Source organism: Drosophila sechellia, chromosome 3R, assembly GCF_004382195.2.
Source record: "Drosophila sechellia strain sech25 chromosome 3R, ASM438219v1, whole genome shotgun sequence".
Taxonomy (NCBI): domain Eukaryota; kingdom Metazoa; phylum Arthropoda; class Insecta; order Diptera; family Drosophilidae; genus Drosophila; species Drosophila sechellia.
In genome coordinates, this window is record NC_045952.1 from 11,468,842 (window position 1) to 11,486,363 (window position 17,522).

Consider the following 17,522-nt stretch of genomic DNA (forward strand, 5'->3'; position numbering starts at 1 on the left):
CAATGTTGCAAATGGGCGTGTAAATACTGGGAATACATAAGGAATTAAGTGGAACCTAATTATTTAAACACTTCCTGGAAGTGTTTTTGAAGATATAATTACTTTAATGAATATGGTTACCCATTATTCTATCTAAAATTTGATTCAATATTTCAGATTTAATTTGTATTGACCAGCGAATTCTTACCAATCAATTTATTTCAAATTAATTTTCTAACAATTTTCCTAACACGAAATGTTTCGTCAATCTGACACACTTTTGCTGCAATAAATATTCTCGCCCTTTGCTGGCAAACCACATTTGCTATAATTAAATTTTATGGCCATTAAATTTGGCAATTTTCATAAGAAATATATGGCCTCCGACCATTCTGGCCATAAAGCATTGGCCAATGGCTTACACACTCTGATAATCGTGGCGGGGAGGGAGAGGCAGGAAAAAAGAAATCAAATATATTAGGCACTGACTGATGGGAATTTATGCCTAGAAACGCTCTAATTTTAAGCCGCGCATTTACCATGTTCACAGTCCGCTGGCCTTCTTTATTACCAAAACACTTTGGAAAAAGAGCAGGAAAAATCTGTAAAAAAAAAGCATGCAGAAGGAAAAACACATACTCACAATTCATTTTCAAAATGAATTTGTTCCGCTGTAACGGCCATAAATGCATTTAAATTTATTGGAAGGCAAAGTCTGCGTATGCCACCACCAAACAACAGCAACAAGAAAACCAGGACAAAAAAATTGAAAAAGAGGACTCTCGCACATTGAATGACAATAAATTATCAATTTTATTTTGACATCGCGAAAAATCCCGCAACGAAAAACGAAAGACGAGCGCGGAAAATGTCAAACGAAATTGAGCAAAATATATGTAGATAGCTGTGTCCGACATCCAAGTACTATATACCCATATATGTAATATATATGTAATATATGCAGCCGACAGAATTTGTGACAGGAAGTTTCAGTTCAATGGTTTGTTCCAGCGGGCGATTTCAAATTGCCTGCCCATATATTTAAAAAAAAAAGTATGCTAATTTGCAGATTGATACTCTTCGTTTCGAAAACAAATTAGGGAAAGGACCAGAAGTGCATTTTGCACTTTACAAAATGTTTCATTGAAAGAATATGAAGGTTTATTCAATTTATTGTATAATCGAAGGTGTCAAATCGATTCGTTTAATGTTTCAATTTGAAATACAATCAAACTGTTGTAAGTGCAACATAAAATTGATATCTTTATGGTGTGCAATGACATACTATATTTTCATATTTTTTATATTCTTTATTTCTATATTCTTTGAATTATATTAGACCATTTTAGGACATTTTTTTCTTGTTTTTAAAACTTGACAATTTAGTACCACCATGTTTTAAAATCCCAAAAATTAAGGACGTCTCACTTCCTTTTAATTGCAGACATTCGATCGCCGATGGACCAGACAGACGTGGCCTTCTACTGCCCTGGAGAGGGTTTGTTTGCGGACGACTACGATTGCCGGATTTATTACCGCTGCGAGCGGCGTTCCGGGCAGTACATCCAACCCTATCTGCTGGCCTGTCCAGAGGACGCGGTCTTCTCCCGCACCCTGCGCATGTGTCTGCCACCAGCGATGGCTGGGCGGGATGAGTGCGTTGACCAGGCGAACGAGGTGGATGGCGGCAGCATGGAGAAGTGGGAGCAGGACGACTACGGACAGGATGACCATAATGCGATGCTTAACCTGGCCGTCACACCTGCGGCCAATGAGCTGCGAACCTATGCGTCCACCCACCGTCTGCCCACAAATTACGGTCTGGCTGGTCTCAACGGTGTCTCTGTCATATCCTTCTCCAGCTCCTCATCCCTGCGAGCTGTTGGATCAGCGGAGGAGGACGGCATAATATGCCAGGATGATGGCTTCATGACCGATCCCAGCGACTGCACCGTGTTTTATCGCTGCATCTCGAACGGCCGGGGCTATAACAAAATCGGCTTCCGGTGCTCAGATGGCACGGCGTGGGACGAGTCCCTTCAGTCCTGTAACCATATGTTCGACGTACGTGCCAACGGAGGATGCCGCAATCAAGCTGTTCCACAGAACGACGGTTATTACGCCGGCCAAACGTCAACACAGTCCTCGCAGACCAGTTACCAGAACTCAACCACAAGCAGTCAACAGAGCTCGTCCACCAGTTCCTCCAACTCCTCTCAAAGTTCCAGTTCCACATCCAGCTCTACATCCAATTCCACCTCAAGTCAAGAGTCCTCTACATCCAGTAGCAGTAATCAGTCGAGCTCCACGTCTAGCAACCATCAGGAGTCCAGCTCGGAATCCAGCAACAACCAGGAGTCCAATTCGGGATCTAGCAGCAATCATGAATCTAGCACGACTTCCAGCAGCATTCAAGGCTCAAGCTCTCAAAATGCTGGCAGCAGCAACCAAAACCAAAGCTCTGGCAGCAGTCAACAACAACAAAACAACAGTGGATCTAATAAACCCGTGCCCACCGAGTGCGAGGATGAAAATACTTATATCCCGGATAAAGAAGACTGTGCTAAATTCTACAGATGCCGCCAAGATAAAGACGGAAAATTAGAGCAAGTGCCTTTCACCTGTGGTCCCGGTACGGTTTGGAACCAAATGGACAAGGTCTGCGATCTGCCCACTGAGGATCAAAAGAAGAAGTGCAACATTCAATCGGCTTCATCGAGTGGTAGTAACATCTCTGGACAGCAATCTAGTGGAAGCTCCTCCAACAACCAGAGCTCATCTAACAATCAAGGATCGTCTAGCAATCAAGGTTCATCCAGCAATCAAGGATCGTCTAGCAATCAAGGCTCATCTAGCAATCAATCTTCCAGCAATCAGAGCTCATCCAGCAATCAAGGATCTTCTAGCAATCAAGAATCGTCTAGCAATCAAGGCTCATCCAGCAATCAAGGCTCATCCAGCAATCAAGGATCTTCTAGCAATCAAGGCTCATCCAGCAATCAAGAATCCTCAAGCAATCAGTCCTCCAATCAAAGCTCAAGTTCATCTTCTAGCAATCAGAGCTCCTCAAGCTCAAACAACAATTCCACGAGCACTCAAACAAAGCCATCCAATCCCGATGGTGAATGCCAAGATACGGAAACATATTTGGCTGATAAGAAGGACTGTGCCCGATTCTATCGATGCGTAGAGAATGGTAGCGGTGGCTTCAATACTGTTCCTTTCGATTGCTCCCCTGGAACGGTCTGGGATCCAGATACGAAGGGATGTAACCATCCAACAGATGTGCAAAAGGAGCAATGCAAGGCTATGGCCAATGGAAGTGGATCATCATCCAGCCAAGGCTCCTCTTCTAACCAGGGATCATCCTCAAGCCAGGGATCTTCTTCCAATCAGGGATCATCATCCAATCAGGGTTCCTCTTCCAACCAAGGATCATCTTCAAATCAGGGTTCCTCATCTAACCAGGGATCATCTTCCAGCCAGAGTTCTTCATCAAACCAGGGATCATCTTCCAGCCAGGGTTCTTCATCCAACCAGGGATCATCATCCAATCAGGGTTCCTCTTCCAACCAAGGATCATCTTCCAATCAGGGATCGTCATCTAACCAAGGATCCTCATCTAGCCAGGAATCTTCCTCCAACGAAGGATCATCTTCCAATCAGGGATCATCCTCGAACCAAGGATCATCCTCTAACCAGGGTTCATCTTCGAACCAAGGATCATCCTCCAATCAGGGCTCATCTTCTAACCAGGGATCATCATCGACTCAAGGATCTTCCTCAAATCAGGGATCATCTTCAAATCAAAGTTCTTCATCCAACCAATCGGCCTCGAATCAATCCTCCTCCAATCAGTCGTCGTCTAACCAGACATCATCATCCACTACACAAAAACCCTTCAAACCGGCAGAGAAATGTGAAAGTGAGGAAACTTTCTTGGCTGACAACGAGAACTGCTCGAAGTTTTATCGATGCGTGGATAATGGTAAGGGAGGTTTTACAAAAGTATCATTCACCTGCCCACCAAACACTCTATGGGATCCTGAGGCCAACAGCTGCAACCATCCTGATCAGATCCAGACCAAGCCGCTCAAATGCAAAAAGGTGGTTAGCCAAGGCGGAAGTTCCTCTAACAGCACCAGCAACTCCTCAAGTAGCTCAAACAACAGTGGTTCCTCTTCGAACAGTGGATCATCTTCCAGCTCATCCTCCAACAGTGACTCCTCCTCCAATACAGGTTCATCGTCAAACAGTGGCACTTCTTCCAGCGGTGGCTCATCGAATCAAGGCTCATCCTCCTCCAATAGTGGCTCCTCTTCCGGCTCGAACTCGTCTGGAAATCAATCGACATCTTCGTCATCATCGTCTTCATCCTCTTCAAGCAATAACAATAATCAAGGTTCATCCTCATCGTCCTCCTCCAGCAGCAGCTCGACTTCAACAAAACCAAATCCCTCTGAAACCTGCAAGGTTAATGGACAATTTATTGGCGATCGGTCGGATTGTGCCAAATTCTATCGCTGCGTCGATAATGACAGAGGTGGCTTCAATATGGTACCCTTTAGCTGCGGTCCTGGCACTGTTTGGGATGCCCAGATGCAGGCCTGTAATCATGCGTGGGCAGTGAAGGAATGCGGTGGTATTGCTCCACCTACAACTTCTACGCCGACGACCTCCAGGCCAACATCCGCAAGCACTTCCAGACCTTCTGACCAAACTTCAACATCGAGACCCTCAGGTCCGCCCACTACCACACGTCCAGTGACTACCAGACCAACGACTTCTTCCCCAACAACAGCTTCATCATCTCAAACAACATCTCCTGTTACTCAGGTACCCAATACGGATGGCAAGTGTCGGTCGGAAGGCTTTATGGCTGATCCCAACAACTGCTCCAAATTCTACCGCTGCGTAAGGAACAACAAAGGTGGCTTCACCCAAATTCCATTCCAATGTGGAGCTGGTACCGTTTGGGATCAGGATCTGCAGACCTGCAACCACAACTTTAACAATTGCAGTACTGGCACTGAAAGTACCACTTCAAAACCACCTTGTGAGCCAGCAACAAATGGAACATCGACCACCACACCTCCACCCACCACGACTGATTTACCATCCTCTTCAACAACAGGATTGCCGCCAACTACAACAACCGAATTGCCTCCAACTACAACCACAGACTTACCTCCTACAACAACTACTAGGTTGCCTCCCACGACAACAACAGGGCTACCTCCGACTACAACAACTAGGCTGCCGCCCACCACGACCACAGGAGCTCAACCCACTACAACAACAATGAGTTCGGAAAATGAAACATCAACGGTAACCACAAGTCCGGAAAGCACCACGCAACCACCGTCTACAACCACTATGAAACCCCTACCAGCTGGCACGGAATGCACGGGTGAGGGTTACATGGCCGATCCCGAAGACTGCAGGAAATACTATCGATGCATCAACGCTGGAGCCTCCTACAGAAAGTACAACTTTACGTGTCCCAAGGGCACGGGATGGAATGAAGAAGTTCAGACCTGTGACTACATGGAGAACATACCGAGGTGCTCGAAGTTTTCCGCTGAACCAATCACTACGACACCAAGTGAGGAGTCTAAGGATCCCGGAAGTACCACTCCGCAGTCAACGGATGAGCCCACCACAGTGACAAAACCCATTACAAAACCAACCGAAGAACCTTCAACCGAAAAACCGCAAAAGCCGACGACTCAATATCCGGAGAAGCCAACCACCACAGAGGAACCAGAAAAGCCCCAGAAGCCGACTACAACCGAGTATCCTCAGAAGCCAACCACCACGGAAGAACCTACTCCAGAGAAGCCCCAAAAACCCACTACAACCGAATATCCTCAGAAGCCGACCACTCAGGAACCCACCACCACAAGTATTCCGGGGTACAATCCAACAACAACGTCTGTTCCGGGCTATAATCCAACAACAACGACAGTTCCGGTAGAAACTACAACCTCTACTCCTGGCTATAAGCCAACTACCACCGGCGAACCTATTACCACGACCACATTACCTCCCACAACCACCGATGCCATTCAAGAGCCCACAACCTCAAAAAAACCTGAACCCACAACAACCACAGAAAGTCCAGAATCCAGCACACCTGAAGGTTCAGTAACCACTCTTCAGCCGGAGCCACAGCCGAACTATAACTGCTCTTCGGAGGGATTCTTCCCAGATCCCGAGGACTGTAGTCGCTATTACCGTTGTGTGGATGCGGCCAAAAATGGCAAGTATCAGGTTTATGCCTTCAAGTGCGGCAAGGGAACTGTTTGGGACACCTCCACCGAGACCTGCAATTACGCCGATCAGGTGTCTGGTAATTGCTCATCGGGACAGACGACCACGCCGGGAACGACTACGGAACCTGGTACGACGGAGAGCACAACCAGCTCTGGAAAACCTGAAACCACCTCAAAGGTCCCTGAAAACACCACAACAGGAGCTCCTGAAACCACCACCACATCGGCTCCTGAAACAACCACCACAGTAGCCTCCGAAACCACTACTTCATGGAGCACAGAATCCACTACTTCTGGCACAATCACCACCACAGCCACACCTGAAACCACTAAAAAACCACCCAAGCCTGAAACCACTACCATAGCTGCGGAAGAAACCTCAACGACGGAGTCGCCTACCACCACAGAGAGTCCTGCTCCCGGTACCAACACCTCAGCTCCTTGCCCCGAAACCGGTCCAGGTCAGAATGTGTACGTCTGCCCCACTGGATTCCGCCGGCATCCGGAGAAGTGCGGCATGTTCTACCAGTGCAGTGAAAGTGCGGATAGCAATGATCTTAACATCGTGGTATTCCAATGCCCCAACGGAACCGTCTACCAAGACAAGTCCTGCAGCTGTGGCAAGCCGCCGGCAGGTGACAAGTGTTCCAAGGACATGAAGAGGACCACCAATTTGTTTGAAGAGGAAACGAAACTTCAGAATGTGGTAAGATATATAATTGTAAAGTCTAGTCTACATTCCATAATTAAAAAAAAAAAATACAATTTAATTATTTTATCATCAACAGGTTCAAATAAGCACGACGGATCCTCTCTGCCCGGATGAGGGTCACTTCGCGCTCAACAACGACCAGTGCGGCCAGCTGTTCGTCAAGTGTGGATTCTCGGAGCTGACTGGTCGCATTGAGGGCCAGATCCACCGCTGTCCGCAGGGATTCGCCTACTGGAACGTCAGCCGACGATGCGAGCCCGCCCGCAAGCTGCCCAACTGCACGCCCACCACCTACAATGTGGGCGGAAACGTGCCGCTGGAGTGGCTCAACATTGGCCATAGGCGCCGCAGCATGCGCATTTAATTAGATTTAGTCTAGATTCACTTAGTCGCCCGCCATTGTTCGTTTGCTGCGCCAGCACTTGATGGCCAGCTTAACTAGCTGATTGCGATCGAGGCAATAAGCTGACGCGCAGCAAACGATCGAACAGAAGAGTTAGCTTAGGACGTAGGGAAATTACATTAGGTTAAGCACGGGTGCAGCCCTCCGACAAGTGGGAACTTAAAACAAGTTAGCCTAGAATACAACCATATATTTCTATAATATATTGCTTCGATCGTTGGAGGGTAAACTAAATTCTTGGTGTCGGACTGCGAGCGAGACTGCACTTTACGCATTTGAAAAGGAAACAAAAGGTTTTGAGTAGTCTTCCTATAGTGGAAACAGGCACAGCCTTCACTACACACACGTAAATGCTGTAGCTTTTATGCAGTAATTGTATTTATGTTTAGAGTTGAAACATACGTTCTGAACGCCATATACAATGTATCTTAGACTATGCTTAAAGATTATAATAAATTGAATCATATACAGAAATCGTCGAAGAATGATGCAGTGGTACTTATTTTACTTTCGGATATATGTCTCCAGGATGCAGATAACTAAAGCAATAATGTTTTCCTTCTTCATGGGATTGTAGTTTTATGTATTCTAACTACTTTCATTTCTGGTTGTGTGCCTTTGAAATTCTCTATTTCACGATGCTATCGACGGAATACTTTTCCTTTTCTAAGATAAATACGTTTCTTGGCTTGTTCCCTCTGGAATAATGAGTAAACTAGAGGTTTGCCTTCTGATTTTCGGTCATCTGTTCGTTTCCGGAGTTTGGAAGGCTTGCAACTAATTGAATTTTCCGAAAACGTAGATTTTTGCATTCTACTATTCTTCTATAGTTTTATCATATTTTAAATATTAATTCAATGACTGTAATAGCTTCCTACTTCTTTGAGGATCAGCGGTTGACTCCATTCATGCTCCTGAAAAACGAATACTGTATCGTTTTCTCTAGCAAATTCTTCACGTTTATAATTACCCCTTTTCCACGCACGCTGTTGGCCTCACCGATTGATCCTACTTTTTCTTCTTTGCCTGCGGCGGTGCCGCCGGATTGTCGCCCTTGTAGAATTCCTTTAGCAGAGCCATCGCCTCATCCGCCCGCACGCCGCCCGTGATCTCGATCCTATGGCCAACGACGGCGGCCACGTCCACCACCGTCTTTCCTCCGAAACGATCGTTCTCACAGCCGTAGATGATCTCCTTGACGCCCAGAGTGTGCAGGGCGGCGGAACACATAATGCAGGGCTCCACCGTGACCACCACAGTGATCTCGCTGAACAGCTGGCGGGCCGGCAGACGTTTCTCGCGGCAGGTGGCGAGGATAGCGTCGATGCAAATGAATTCCGCGTGGCGAGTGGCGTTCCGGTGGACGTTCACCTCGTTCCCGCCACGTGCGACCACCTTGCCCCCATGAACGAACACACAGCCCACGGGCACCTCGCCGGCGTCACGTGCCCGCCTCGCCTCCACTAACGCTTCCTCCATGAAGGCGGCCATTTGGCATGGAAATAGACTCGGGCGAACTGGGTGAAAAGCCGCACACAGATGAGATGAAATGACCAGGTCAACAAAAACAATGGATAGCTCGCACTCTGGCGGCGCTTTACAGCACTGCGAAACAGCTGGCGGTGACGGTGAGCGGTCACTGTACGAGCGGTCACGGTGAGAAAGCGAAGTCACCCTTTGTATTTTGGGTATTCCCCAAATAAATAATCTTTCAAAATAAACTAGGGAATTCTGTTTGAATAGAATACTGAAATTATCAAAAATATATTCTCTTTCGATATTCTCTTTTGATATGAAGCCGTAAAGTTATTGAATATGCAATAATATTCATATATGTACATATATACATTGAATCTATTTATACAGATACAGATATGTCAAAACATTCTAAATAATTGCTCATTTGTGCTTCAAGCCTCATTCCGCATGAAACGGATTAGGTTGTGCTCCTCCAAAAACGCTTGGGCCTTCTCGGGCCAATTGGTATTATTAGGTGAACGCGGACTAGGATGCGGCAGTCGGAACACCGAAACAGAACTGGTTTTGCCATATCCTGAACGCTTTAGTGCGCTGTGAACATACTCCCCAACGGCCACAATTACTTCGGGTTTGAGGAGCTTTAGTTGTTCCTCCAGGGTTTGCAAGCACAGGTCTCCTAGCTGCTTTTTGTAAGTTCCTCTGATTTCACTGGGCGTTATGTTCCTGCCATCTGCGCCGAAGAAAGCTAGCGGACAGAAATTGTGGACGAAACACTGCTGGGAGAAGGTCTGCATGTTGCCAGCCAGTCGGAGGAACAGCTCCCACAGACGTACACCACTGGGCTCCTCAATCCGACAATCCAAGCCAACGACGGGACGTTTGGGATGCACGACTGGAGGTTGGTCCACCGAACCCACCAGCTGCATTAAGACCTTTACTGTGCGCACATTGCCAAAGGGAATCTGAATAAGAGCGCGTCAATGTATCAATGTATTCGGATAATCTATATGATTAAGTTTTACTCCGGTTTGGGCCATTCCATTGGGCCCTGGATTCATGCCAACAAATACCAGCTTCTTTGGACCGTCAATATAACGACGCAAATAGTCGCGGTGCAGCTGAGACGCATATACTATCGGGTTGTAGATGAACGGGGTGCGCTCAGGAGGAGGTAGTTTTTCCAACGCCTCATTTAACCCGACTTCGGTTTCGTAGAATTTAAGCCACAGCGGCTTATCGAAGAATTCCGATGTACTGTCCTGCCTTGGGATTGTCTTGCTAGGCTCCCCAATCTCCAGATTGCCTTTTTGCTGGTTCAGTTTGCGCTTCAGCATTATGTTTGCTTCAAATTTAAAAGCTGCTTTGGATTTGGTTTTAACCAGCTGTTACACATAGAAGACTTAGTATGACCGTACAACCTTAAAATTTTTAAATAGAAGGCGAACCAGATTTGTTTAAAATAAGCAATTTAAAATGAGAATGCTTAGTTTGTAGATAGACATACTCTTGTTTTGTTACATTCGATGGTACTAACATTGCGTTTTATTAAAAATCTTGATAAATAGCGAGTTTTATATATGTATATTTAAGGTTTAAAAATTAGCGCTTTATTTTTGATTACGCGTAAACTCATCTAGACGCTTCTCGTTCTCCCGAACGAAGCTCGATTTGAAGGCTTTGCACGTTTTCTCTATGCTGCCTTTAACGACGGTTCCAAGAATTTCCAGAAATTGTGATACCTACAAGAAATATATACAAGTTTAGGATGCCAGCTGGGTTCAAAGTCTTGGGGAACATACGGTTAAATTCCTTTCGGGACACGATAGCTTCGCGAACTCGCATTGTGGTGCATGTTTCACGTGTTCCTTCCACGGATCATCCTCGGGTTCCCAGCCATCCAGGGTCTTTCCGCACACAAAGCAAGTGGCGGTGTCGTTTTCCCGCTTGGTGCCCGTCCAATAGAATCCCGCCTCGGCCATCTGTGGTACATGGAATAAAGATCCAGTCAATATAGATTGTCAAGAGATCTCAGCGACTTGCTTGCCTTCGAAATGCTGCAGGATGCGGTCTCCGGAAAGGGCCAACTCTTATAGCTCTCCACGCGATGTTGTTCCAGGAGATTCAGCTTGCGAAACACCTCCAGCTTGTCACCACCCAAACTGGCTGCAACTTCGTTCACCGTCGGCGATTCCATATTCTATTAATTAACAGTTTTAAAGCGAAATAATGATTTTAGGTTTTTTATCGCAAACAGCGCGTCGTTGTTGCTGTGCCTTCAAAAACAGGGTTGCCATATAAACCAAAAATAATCGATAGTTTGTAAGCCCTGTTTTTATCGAATCCGAGTAAGACATAAAATATAAAAAGGTTGTTTTATGCCACTCATAGTTTCTCTACAGTACGGATAGTACTCCAAAAATGTTTCGTTGCTCCATTAACACGGTTACTTTTAAACAATACTTCATGTAAAATGAGCGCCAGGCTTTTCATGCGCAGGGGTGGCAGCACTGCCCCTCTGTTATGGCCTACAGTCGTCTGTTACAGCAGCTGTTTCAGTTATTGTCATACTCCAGTTGTGTACACACTATTTTGACGTTAAGATTTTTGCTGACTTTTTATTTATAAACAGAAACACGGAAAAACATGGTGTAGACCGTGATCGAGACACAAACACACACCGCCCACGTTTTTGTTGTTTTGCATTTGGCAATTGCGAACTGCGAGTATCGCCTCCGGTACTCCATAGATTAGGCACCCGAGTTTCACGCTGCATAGAAATTGATTCGAAGAGAAGAAGGAAAGGCAACCAAGCGGAGATACAGAGAGAGAAAAAGAAAGTGTTCGGACGGCCTTGGGCTGAAAAACGGGAGCAGCGAGAGGCAACCCAATTAAGTAGCCCAGGCTGGTGGGTTCAGTAGGTCACTGCCGCACCGTTTTCGCAAGGGGGCAGTGGCCCAAGGACATCCGGGAGGAGGCCATTCACCACCCACACATCTACACACACTCCAAAGGATATAGAGCCAGCCACCCATCAATTGGCAATGAGACGGTGCACTGGCAATGCGCTCACTTGAAGGCAGCCGTCGTCGACAGGTCGAGCAGCTGCAGCTGGTGCTGGAAGCCGAGGATCAGGATAAGGAGCAGGAGCAGTCAGACGCAGGGCCATCGATGGCCAACGAACGCAAGCAGAGCAGTCCCAAGGTGGAGCTAACAAAGCTCAGTCACGACTTGATCGAGGAATGTAAACGCAGCCAGGAGGACTCGCTGCTGTCGCGCCACCTGCGCCACGAACTGGAAAAGTATGTCCCTGTAATTGGCTTTCACGTATAGAGAGTTTCGTAATGAACAGGTCCTTTAATTGGTTCCGTGGCTCCATTCCATAACACTCTTCATTTCAATGACCAATGACCACCAGGTTTACCTAAATCAATAATAATAGTGTCTGCAGTGAAATACTTACACAAGCCAACCATTTAGGTTTTATTAAACAAGTATATATTTCCATCTCAGGGATACAGTCCATTAATTCCTGCTATTTGAAAGTAACAACATAAGGGTGAAAAGTATAATTAATAATTTACAAGGACACCATCTGTTTTTGTGTCCCTAGACGGAGTTCCCTTGCACGAACTGATCCATAAGTAGAAACTATTTAATAATTCATCCTGCAGGGATAAAAGGAATTTAAAAGTATTTATTTCTTAATCGTTAAGAAATTAACGATGTTTTTTCTACAAAAGATTTTGGGCAGTGTTGTTTTGATTGCCTCTAAACACCTATATTAAACAGACGGACAAATAGAACTAATCGAATCGCCTGACTTTACTGATAAATAAAGTATTAAAATTATAGGGAAGCCACCTTCTTCAATACAACGCACCTCATAAATTAATCTTTCTGTATAGACCTTTACGAAAACTGCGTATAATACATGTTATAATCGTTCTCGAAATTTGATTGCCTCATTAAGCAGATTTTATAATAGATAAATGACAAATGATAAATTGCAAGCTTCGTTCCAATTTAAGGCTTTTGTAAACATCCAAATATTTCTGCAATCACAAATACCTAGTCAAATTCAAATGTGTGAATTCTCGGCTGAAAGCACAGAATGTGTTGACGTCGTCGAATGCTCGATCTTATCTACAAATGCTCACAAAATCATTGTCCCTGCACGTGCTGGCTGATCAAGAGCTTCCGATTCTCTACCCTACCGTGCACAGAAAGAATAATAATAATTTAAAAAGTTTATTCACATCGATTTGTTATCTCATTTCAGGTTACCGCGCGATTCTCGTCGCGAGTTGGTGCGGAAGCAGCGAAATGGCTGCGCGCCCCTCTTTATCGCCTGCAAACGAGGTGCCGTGGACATCGCTGAGTATCTGATCACCATTTGCGAGGCGAACATCGAGCAAAGGGGCCACTTCGAAGTGCCGGAGGACAATAGCTTTCACTATGTGTCGCCACTTTGGGCGGCCGTCGTTTCGGGGAAGTTATCCATGGTCAAGTACCTGGTACGTATCGGTTGCGACATCAATGCCACATCCGATTCGGGATCGACGCCGGTGCGAAGTGCTTGCTACATGACCCACGTTGATATCGGTGAGACGTTTACAATATTAAAGCTAATCAAACATAATCAATATGCATTACCTAACCTTGCAGTCAAGTTCCTGGTTGAAAACGGAGCAGACATCAAGCGACCCAACATCAATGGCGGTACCTGCCTGATTAACTCGGTGCAGTCGGTGCACTTGTGCTTGTATCTAGTGCGCAAGGGGGCAGACATTAATGCGAGGGACATTCAAGACAAGACGGCGCTTCACTACGCAATCCAGGAGCACCGGCTGGATACGACGAAACTGTTGATTGAGCAAGGCGCAGACCCATATGCCAGGAGTCGGTACGGTGACGATGCCCTTCGAACTGCCTGCCTTAAGGGGGCACATCACATCTTCGACTTTTTGAAAAAGCAACTGCACTACACGCCTGCAAGGCTGGCAGAGGCCCACGAGCTGATGGGATCGACGTTCCTCGATGAGCACAACGAGTCGAGGGTGTGCATCCTGCACTGGCGCATGGCGCACCACATCCGGGCAGCTTATTCACCGTATATAGAGAAAAAGCCGCAGGTTCCTCTGCGCACTGCCTACGAGAACGCAGTGGAGTTTAGTACGCTGGAGGAGCTGGATAACATTGCCACCGACATGGATGCAATGCGGACGCAGAGCCTACTTATTTGCGAGCGTGTTCTGGGACTGACCCATAAGGATATGCTCTTCCGCTTAACTTTCAGGTGATTACAAATCAATTATTTTCCGTAATACTCCCAACTTCAAATCTCTTAATTCAGGGGTGCTTCGTATGCGGACTCACTCCAGCTTCAACGCTGCATTGATCTCTGGCGTTTTCTGCTCGAAGTGCGCGTATCCAACTGGTCTATCCTGCACTTTGAAACTTGTTTTGCGGCACAGGCGCTGGTGCGTTTAATGTTGGACTTGCATGTCCAAAACACAAGTCATATAAGGAGCGATGCCAGAGCAAGGTTTGTCCATCAGGATAAAGTGCTGCCCAGGTTCGAGGATGTGCTTGGTGTATTTCGAACACTGTCGGAAAGCGCCATTGTCGTGAAGCATCTGCTGCTCTTGAGGCCTGTTTTCAGGAGACAGCAGGAGAATTACGACCGGGTGATGAGGTGCTTGGCTCACCTTATCTATTTGCTGATCAATACCGTCCACACGGAGGCGCAGAACAAACTCATCTGCCAGGCGGTCCACGAAGCGGTGGTGGTGGGAAACTTGCGAAGTGCCAGCACCGCCGACACCATGCTCCATCTCTGCGCCTCTCGGCTAAATGTAATTAAGAGCGGCTACATCACTGATGACAACTTTGCCGATGTGCGTAGATGCTACCAATTGCCATTCGACATTCTTATTGAACATCCTCTTTATCATTCGCAGAAGACTGTGTTCCCCAATGCGGATGTCATCAAACTGCTCATCCAGTGCGGCGTCGATGTCAACACAAAGAACGAAGCCAAATCCACTCCTCTGCATGTGGCCTGCCAGCCCTATAACTATGACAATGAGGTAATACCTCTTTGATTAATGCAATTATTTAATGCTAAAGCCAATTTTTCCCCGCAGATTGTTCACCTTTTGCTCAAGTGCGGAGGTGACATCGATCAGCCGAATCGCGCTGACAAGCGGCCCTACGACTTAATAGCCTCCAATCCCACCAGCACCATTCCACTGCTCAACTTTGTTACCCTGCAGTGTTTGGCGGCCACGGCGATAAGCAAACACCGGATACCCTACCACAATCAGCTTCACAGGCAGCTCGAGAAGTTCGTGCGAAGCCACGAACCGTAAGGAGATAGTTTAGCTGGAAAAGAAGCTGAATCGAAGCCGGATATGTGTTTAATGTCTATGTCTTGTCTAAATTAAAGGCGTTTCAACCTAGGATGATTACCCCATTATGGAATTTTCAAAATTTCACCAGTGTCGCGGCAACTTTGTTTCGCTCTATATATTAAATACATATATACAGATATCTATACCTATTGTTAAATCGGCTCTACGTAGTTTAATACTCTAATTGAGTTCAGAAGATATAGATGCAAAATCAGAACAAACATTGTAACAGAACAAGCAAAAAGTGTAAACGATGAACGTGATATTAAAAACTATATATATATAGAGTGTATCGGAAATATTAATTTTTTAGAGAACTTACAAAGCGGATGGCGGATTTTTGTACTTAACAAACTCTGCTCTGCCGTTTGATTATTAGATCCTAGAGAAAGAGAGCAACTCATTATAACGCCAATACAGTTTACACATTATCTACATACACAAAATTACGCCTGAAACATAAACTAAACATACTATAAACGTAATATATACACGCAACTAGAATAACTAATTGAACACTTGTTGAACCACTAATATCGAACTCGATAGCTGAATGTGAATTGCAATTTGTGAGAGGGCCAAAGTCACCCAATCTGTTCGACAGCATTTGTCCCTTAACTTCTTATGAATGCCACGCTTTCTAGACCTATGTACTACTACTATGTGTGGGCCATCATACTTAACATTATTGTCTTGGCCCACAGCAAGTATTTTAACAATCATTTCTGTGAGACCGATGGCTTGAGTTCGTTTAGCACGCGTGTTGCATAAGCCCGATCGAATAATTATCTACCTAATTTTGTGTAAAACGCCAGTCTAATCAATAATTTGAATAGTTTACAGTTTACTGCCAATAAATTGATTTACATTGTTTAATTGGGTGCTAGCCTAAAGGATCCATAAATACCGAGGAAAATGTCATATATATATATTATACTTGAAACGAATAAGAAACTATCCTATTAAGATATGTCGGAAATCGATCCTCAATCATTTGTCAGTATTTGTTCAACAGCCCATGTAAAACTGTCAGTTTAAGCGCAGAAAAAACAAAACACGATTCGATTCACAAGCTTATTGAGAAAAAAAAAATATTTTATTTTCTTTGGTTTTGTGCTCATCCGAAAATAGTTTTGAGCTCGCGGTGTTCCATAAATAATTTTTAACCATTTTTAGGCCAATAATTAAAAATGCATTTATTACGAACGGATGGATAGTAGGCTTCGCAGGGGCATTTATCGCCCAATCAATTCGATGTGATGGATTTGGGATACGGATTCGCAGGTGGATGGAGTTTGAGCTCGGATTCGGTTGCTAATGCAACCGCATAGGAATGGACAAAAGCAGCCTATGTCAAAATCTCTCATGGTGTGAATTAATAAATTAAAATAAAATAGTTTTGTTACGCAAATCATAATTTGTGTCCCGTCAACATTCACTTTTATGCTTTGACTAATCTGCGCACCGAGTGTTTTGCATTCAATAGATTTTGGCAACTTATTCATTTTGCATAAAATATGCAAAGTGCGGCAATAGTTGGCACCCATTAATCATGGTCGCATTTTATTTCCATTTCCATTTAAATTTGTAATTTTCTGTTGTTGCTACTTTCGAGCCACTGCATTTGGATCTATTAATTAATTACAAAGTAATTTTGGTTTCCCATTACAAACAGAAACAACTTATCGTATATTTCTTTGACAGATCTTTGCATCTTTAATGGCTAAAAAAGGAAACATAGTTTCGGTTCCATTTCACTGTTTTTCATGGCTCACGAAATTGGCGTGAGAAAGTTGAAAACCAGTTTTTTTTGGCATCGACCAGAAAAAACACCCGTTAAGATGTGGGCTAACTCATTATCTGGTGGCCAAGTTGCCCTTGGCTGGTTTATTTTGATTTGTGGGCAGAATTTCACCCGGCTAATGAGATGCACCCTGTCGGTGGCAAAGTGGCAAGTGGCGTATAAGACCAAATTGGAAAGGAAGCAGTGATATTACACCATTTGCACATTCACTCCATTACCAATAGACCTGCCAATTAGCCCTATAAGGTCTATATCTAGGCTCATTTCGTATGCATCTGCTTGTTATGACAACTAATTTCCGCTGGAAGCTGGCATATCCAATTGATTTGATCGGGTTATTTACCTTCACTTTTTAGTTTGAAAACCAATTCGAAATATACGATCATTTTGTCTCAATTTGGCACATTTAAAGCTGACAATAAATCGCCCAACACTTACGCCCCATAGAATGGACACA

The 17,522-nt window shown here is 45.1% G+C and overlaps 5 protein-coding genes across 6 annotated transcripts in view; 2 read left to right on the top strand and 3 right to left on the bottom strand.

Annotated features, from left to right (window-relative positions):
* The window catches only part of LOC6616776 (serine-rich adhesin for platelets), a 48,138-nt gene extending 40,287 nt beyond the window's left edge, over nt 1-7,851 (top strand). For both annotated transcript variants that reach the window (XM_032721445.1, XM_032721446.1), the window contains 2 exons: nt 1,424-6,960; nt 7,043-7,851. In XM_032721445.1, coding sequence (XP_032577336.1) covers nt 1,424-6,960; nt 7,043-7,330 — 5,825 coding nt within the window. In that variant the 3' untranslated portion in view covers nt 7,331-7,851. The remainder of the gene's footprint in view (nt 1-1,423; nt 6,961-7,042) is intronic.
* On the bottom strand, nt 7,724-8,965 carry LOC6616777 (tRNA-specific adenosine deaminase 2). Its single transcript, XM_002041078.2, has 2 exons — nt 8,340-8,965; nt 7,724-8,283 (listed from the first exon to the last, which is right to left on the bottom strand). Exon 1 carries the CDS (start codon nt 8,858-8,860, stop codon nt 8,378-8,380), a length of 483 nt encoding a protein of 160 aa, XP_002041114.1. The 5' UTR covers nt 8,861-8,965; the 3' UTR covers nt 7,724-8,283; nt 8,340-8,377.
* A 205-nt stretch (nt 8,966-9,170) lies between these two features.
* On the bottom strand, nt 9,171-10,238 carry LOC6616778 (single-strand selective monofunctional uracil-DNA glycosylase). Its single transcript, XM_002041079.2, has 2 exons — nt 9,871-10,238; nt 9,171-9,810 (listed from the first exon to the last, which is right to left on the bottom strand). The coding sequence occupies exons 1-2, from the start codon at nt 10,180-10,182 to the stop codon at nt 9,280-9,282; spliced, it is 843 nt and encodes a 280-aa protein (XP_002041115.1). The 5' UTR covers nt 10,183-10,238; the 3' UTR covers nt 9,171-9,279.
* A 129-nt stretch (nt 10,239-10,367) lies between these two features.
* Nucleotides 10,368-11,138, bottom strand: LOC6616779 (baculoviral IAP repeat-containing protein 5). The gene is made up of 3 exons (XM_002041080.2): nt 10,893-11,138; nt 10,648-10,827; nt 10,368-10,587 (listed from the first exon to the last, which is right to left on the bottom strand). Exons 1-3 carry the CDS (start codon nt 11,040-11,042, stop codon nt 10,456-10,458), a joined length of 462 nt encoding a protein of 153 aa, XP_002041116.1. The 5' UTR covers nt 11,043-11,138; the 3' UTR covers nt 10,368-10,455.
* Nucleotides 11,139-11,405: 267 nt separating this feature from the next.
* Nucleotides 11,406-16,333, top strand: LOC6616780 (protein fem-1 homolog A). Its single transcript, XM_002041081.2, has 6 exons — nt 11,406-12,147; nt 13,128-13,450; nt 13,514-14,144; nt 14,202-14,745; nt 14,809-14,937; nt 14,995-16,333. The coding sequence occupies exons 1-6, from the start codon at nt 11,909-11,911 to the stop codon at nt 15,217-15,219; spliced, it is 2,091 nt and encodes a 696-aa protein (XP_002041117.1). The 5' UTR covers nt 11,406-11,908; the 3' UTR covers nt 15,220-16,333.
* Nucleotides 16,334-17,522: the final 1,189 nt, after the last annotated feature.

What these genes read in the sequence shown, in the direction of transcription:
- LOC6616777 (XM_002041078.2), bottom strand. Translation starts at nt 8,860, where the DNA reads ATGGCCGCCTTCATGGAGGAAGCGTTAGTGGAGGCGAGGCGGGCACGT.
- LOC6616778 (XM_002041079.2), bottom strand. Translation starts at nt 10,182, where the DNA reads ATGCTGAAGCGCAAACTGAACCAGCAAAAAGGCAATCTGGAGATTGGG. An exon ending in ATGGAATGGCCCAAACCGGA is followed by an intron (nt 9,811 to 9,870) that starts GTAAAACTTAAT and finishes GCTCTTATTCAG; the next exon opens with ATTCCCTTTGGCAATGTGCG.
- LOC6616779 (XM_002041080.2), bottom strand. Translation starts at nt 11,042, where the DNA reads ATGGAATCGCCGACGGTGAACGAAGTTGCAGCCAGTTTGGGTGGTGAC. An exon ending in CATCCTGCAGCATTTCGAAG is followed by an intron (nt 10,828 to 10,892) that starts GCAAGCAAGTCG and finishes CATGTACCACAG; the next exon opens with ATGGCCGAGGCGGGATTCTA. An exon ending in GTCCCGAAAGGAATTTAACC is followed by an intron (nt 10,588 to 10,647) that starts GTATGTTCCCCA and finishes TATTTCTTGTAG; the next exon opens with GTATCACAATTTCTGGAAAT.
- LOC6616780 (XM_002041081.2), top strand. Translation starts at nt 11,909, where the DNA reads ATGCGCTCACTTGAAGGCAGCCGTCGTCGACAGGTCGAGCAGCTGCAG. An exon ending in CTGCGCCACGAACTGGAAAA is followed by an intron (nt 12,148 to 13,127) that starts GTATGTCCCTGT and finishes ATCTCATTTCAG; the next exon opens with GTTACCGCGCGATTCTCGTC. An exon ending in CTCTTCCGCTTAACTTTCAG is followed by an intron (nt 14,145 to 14,201) that starts GTGATTACAAAT and finishes CTCTTAATTCAG; the next exon opens with GGGTGCTTCGTATGCGGACT.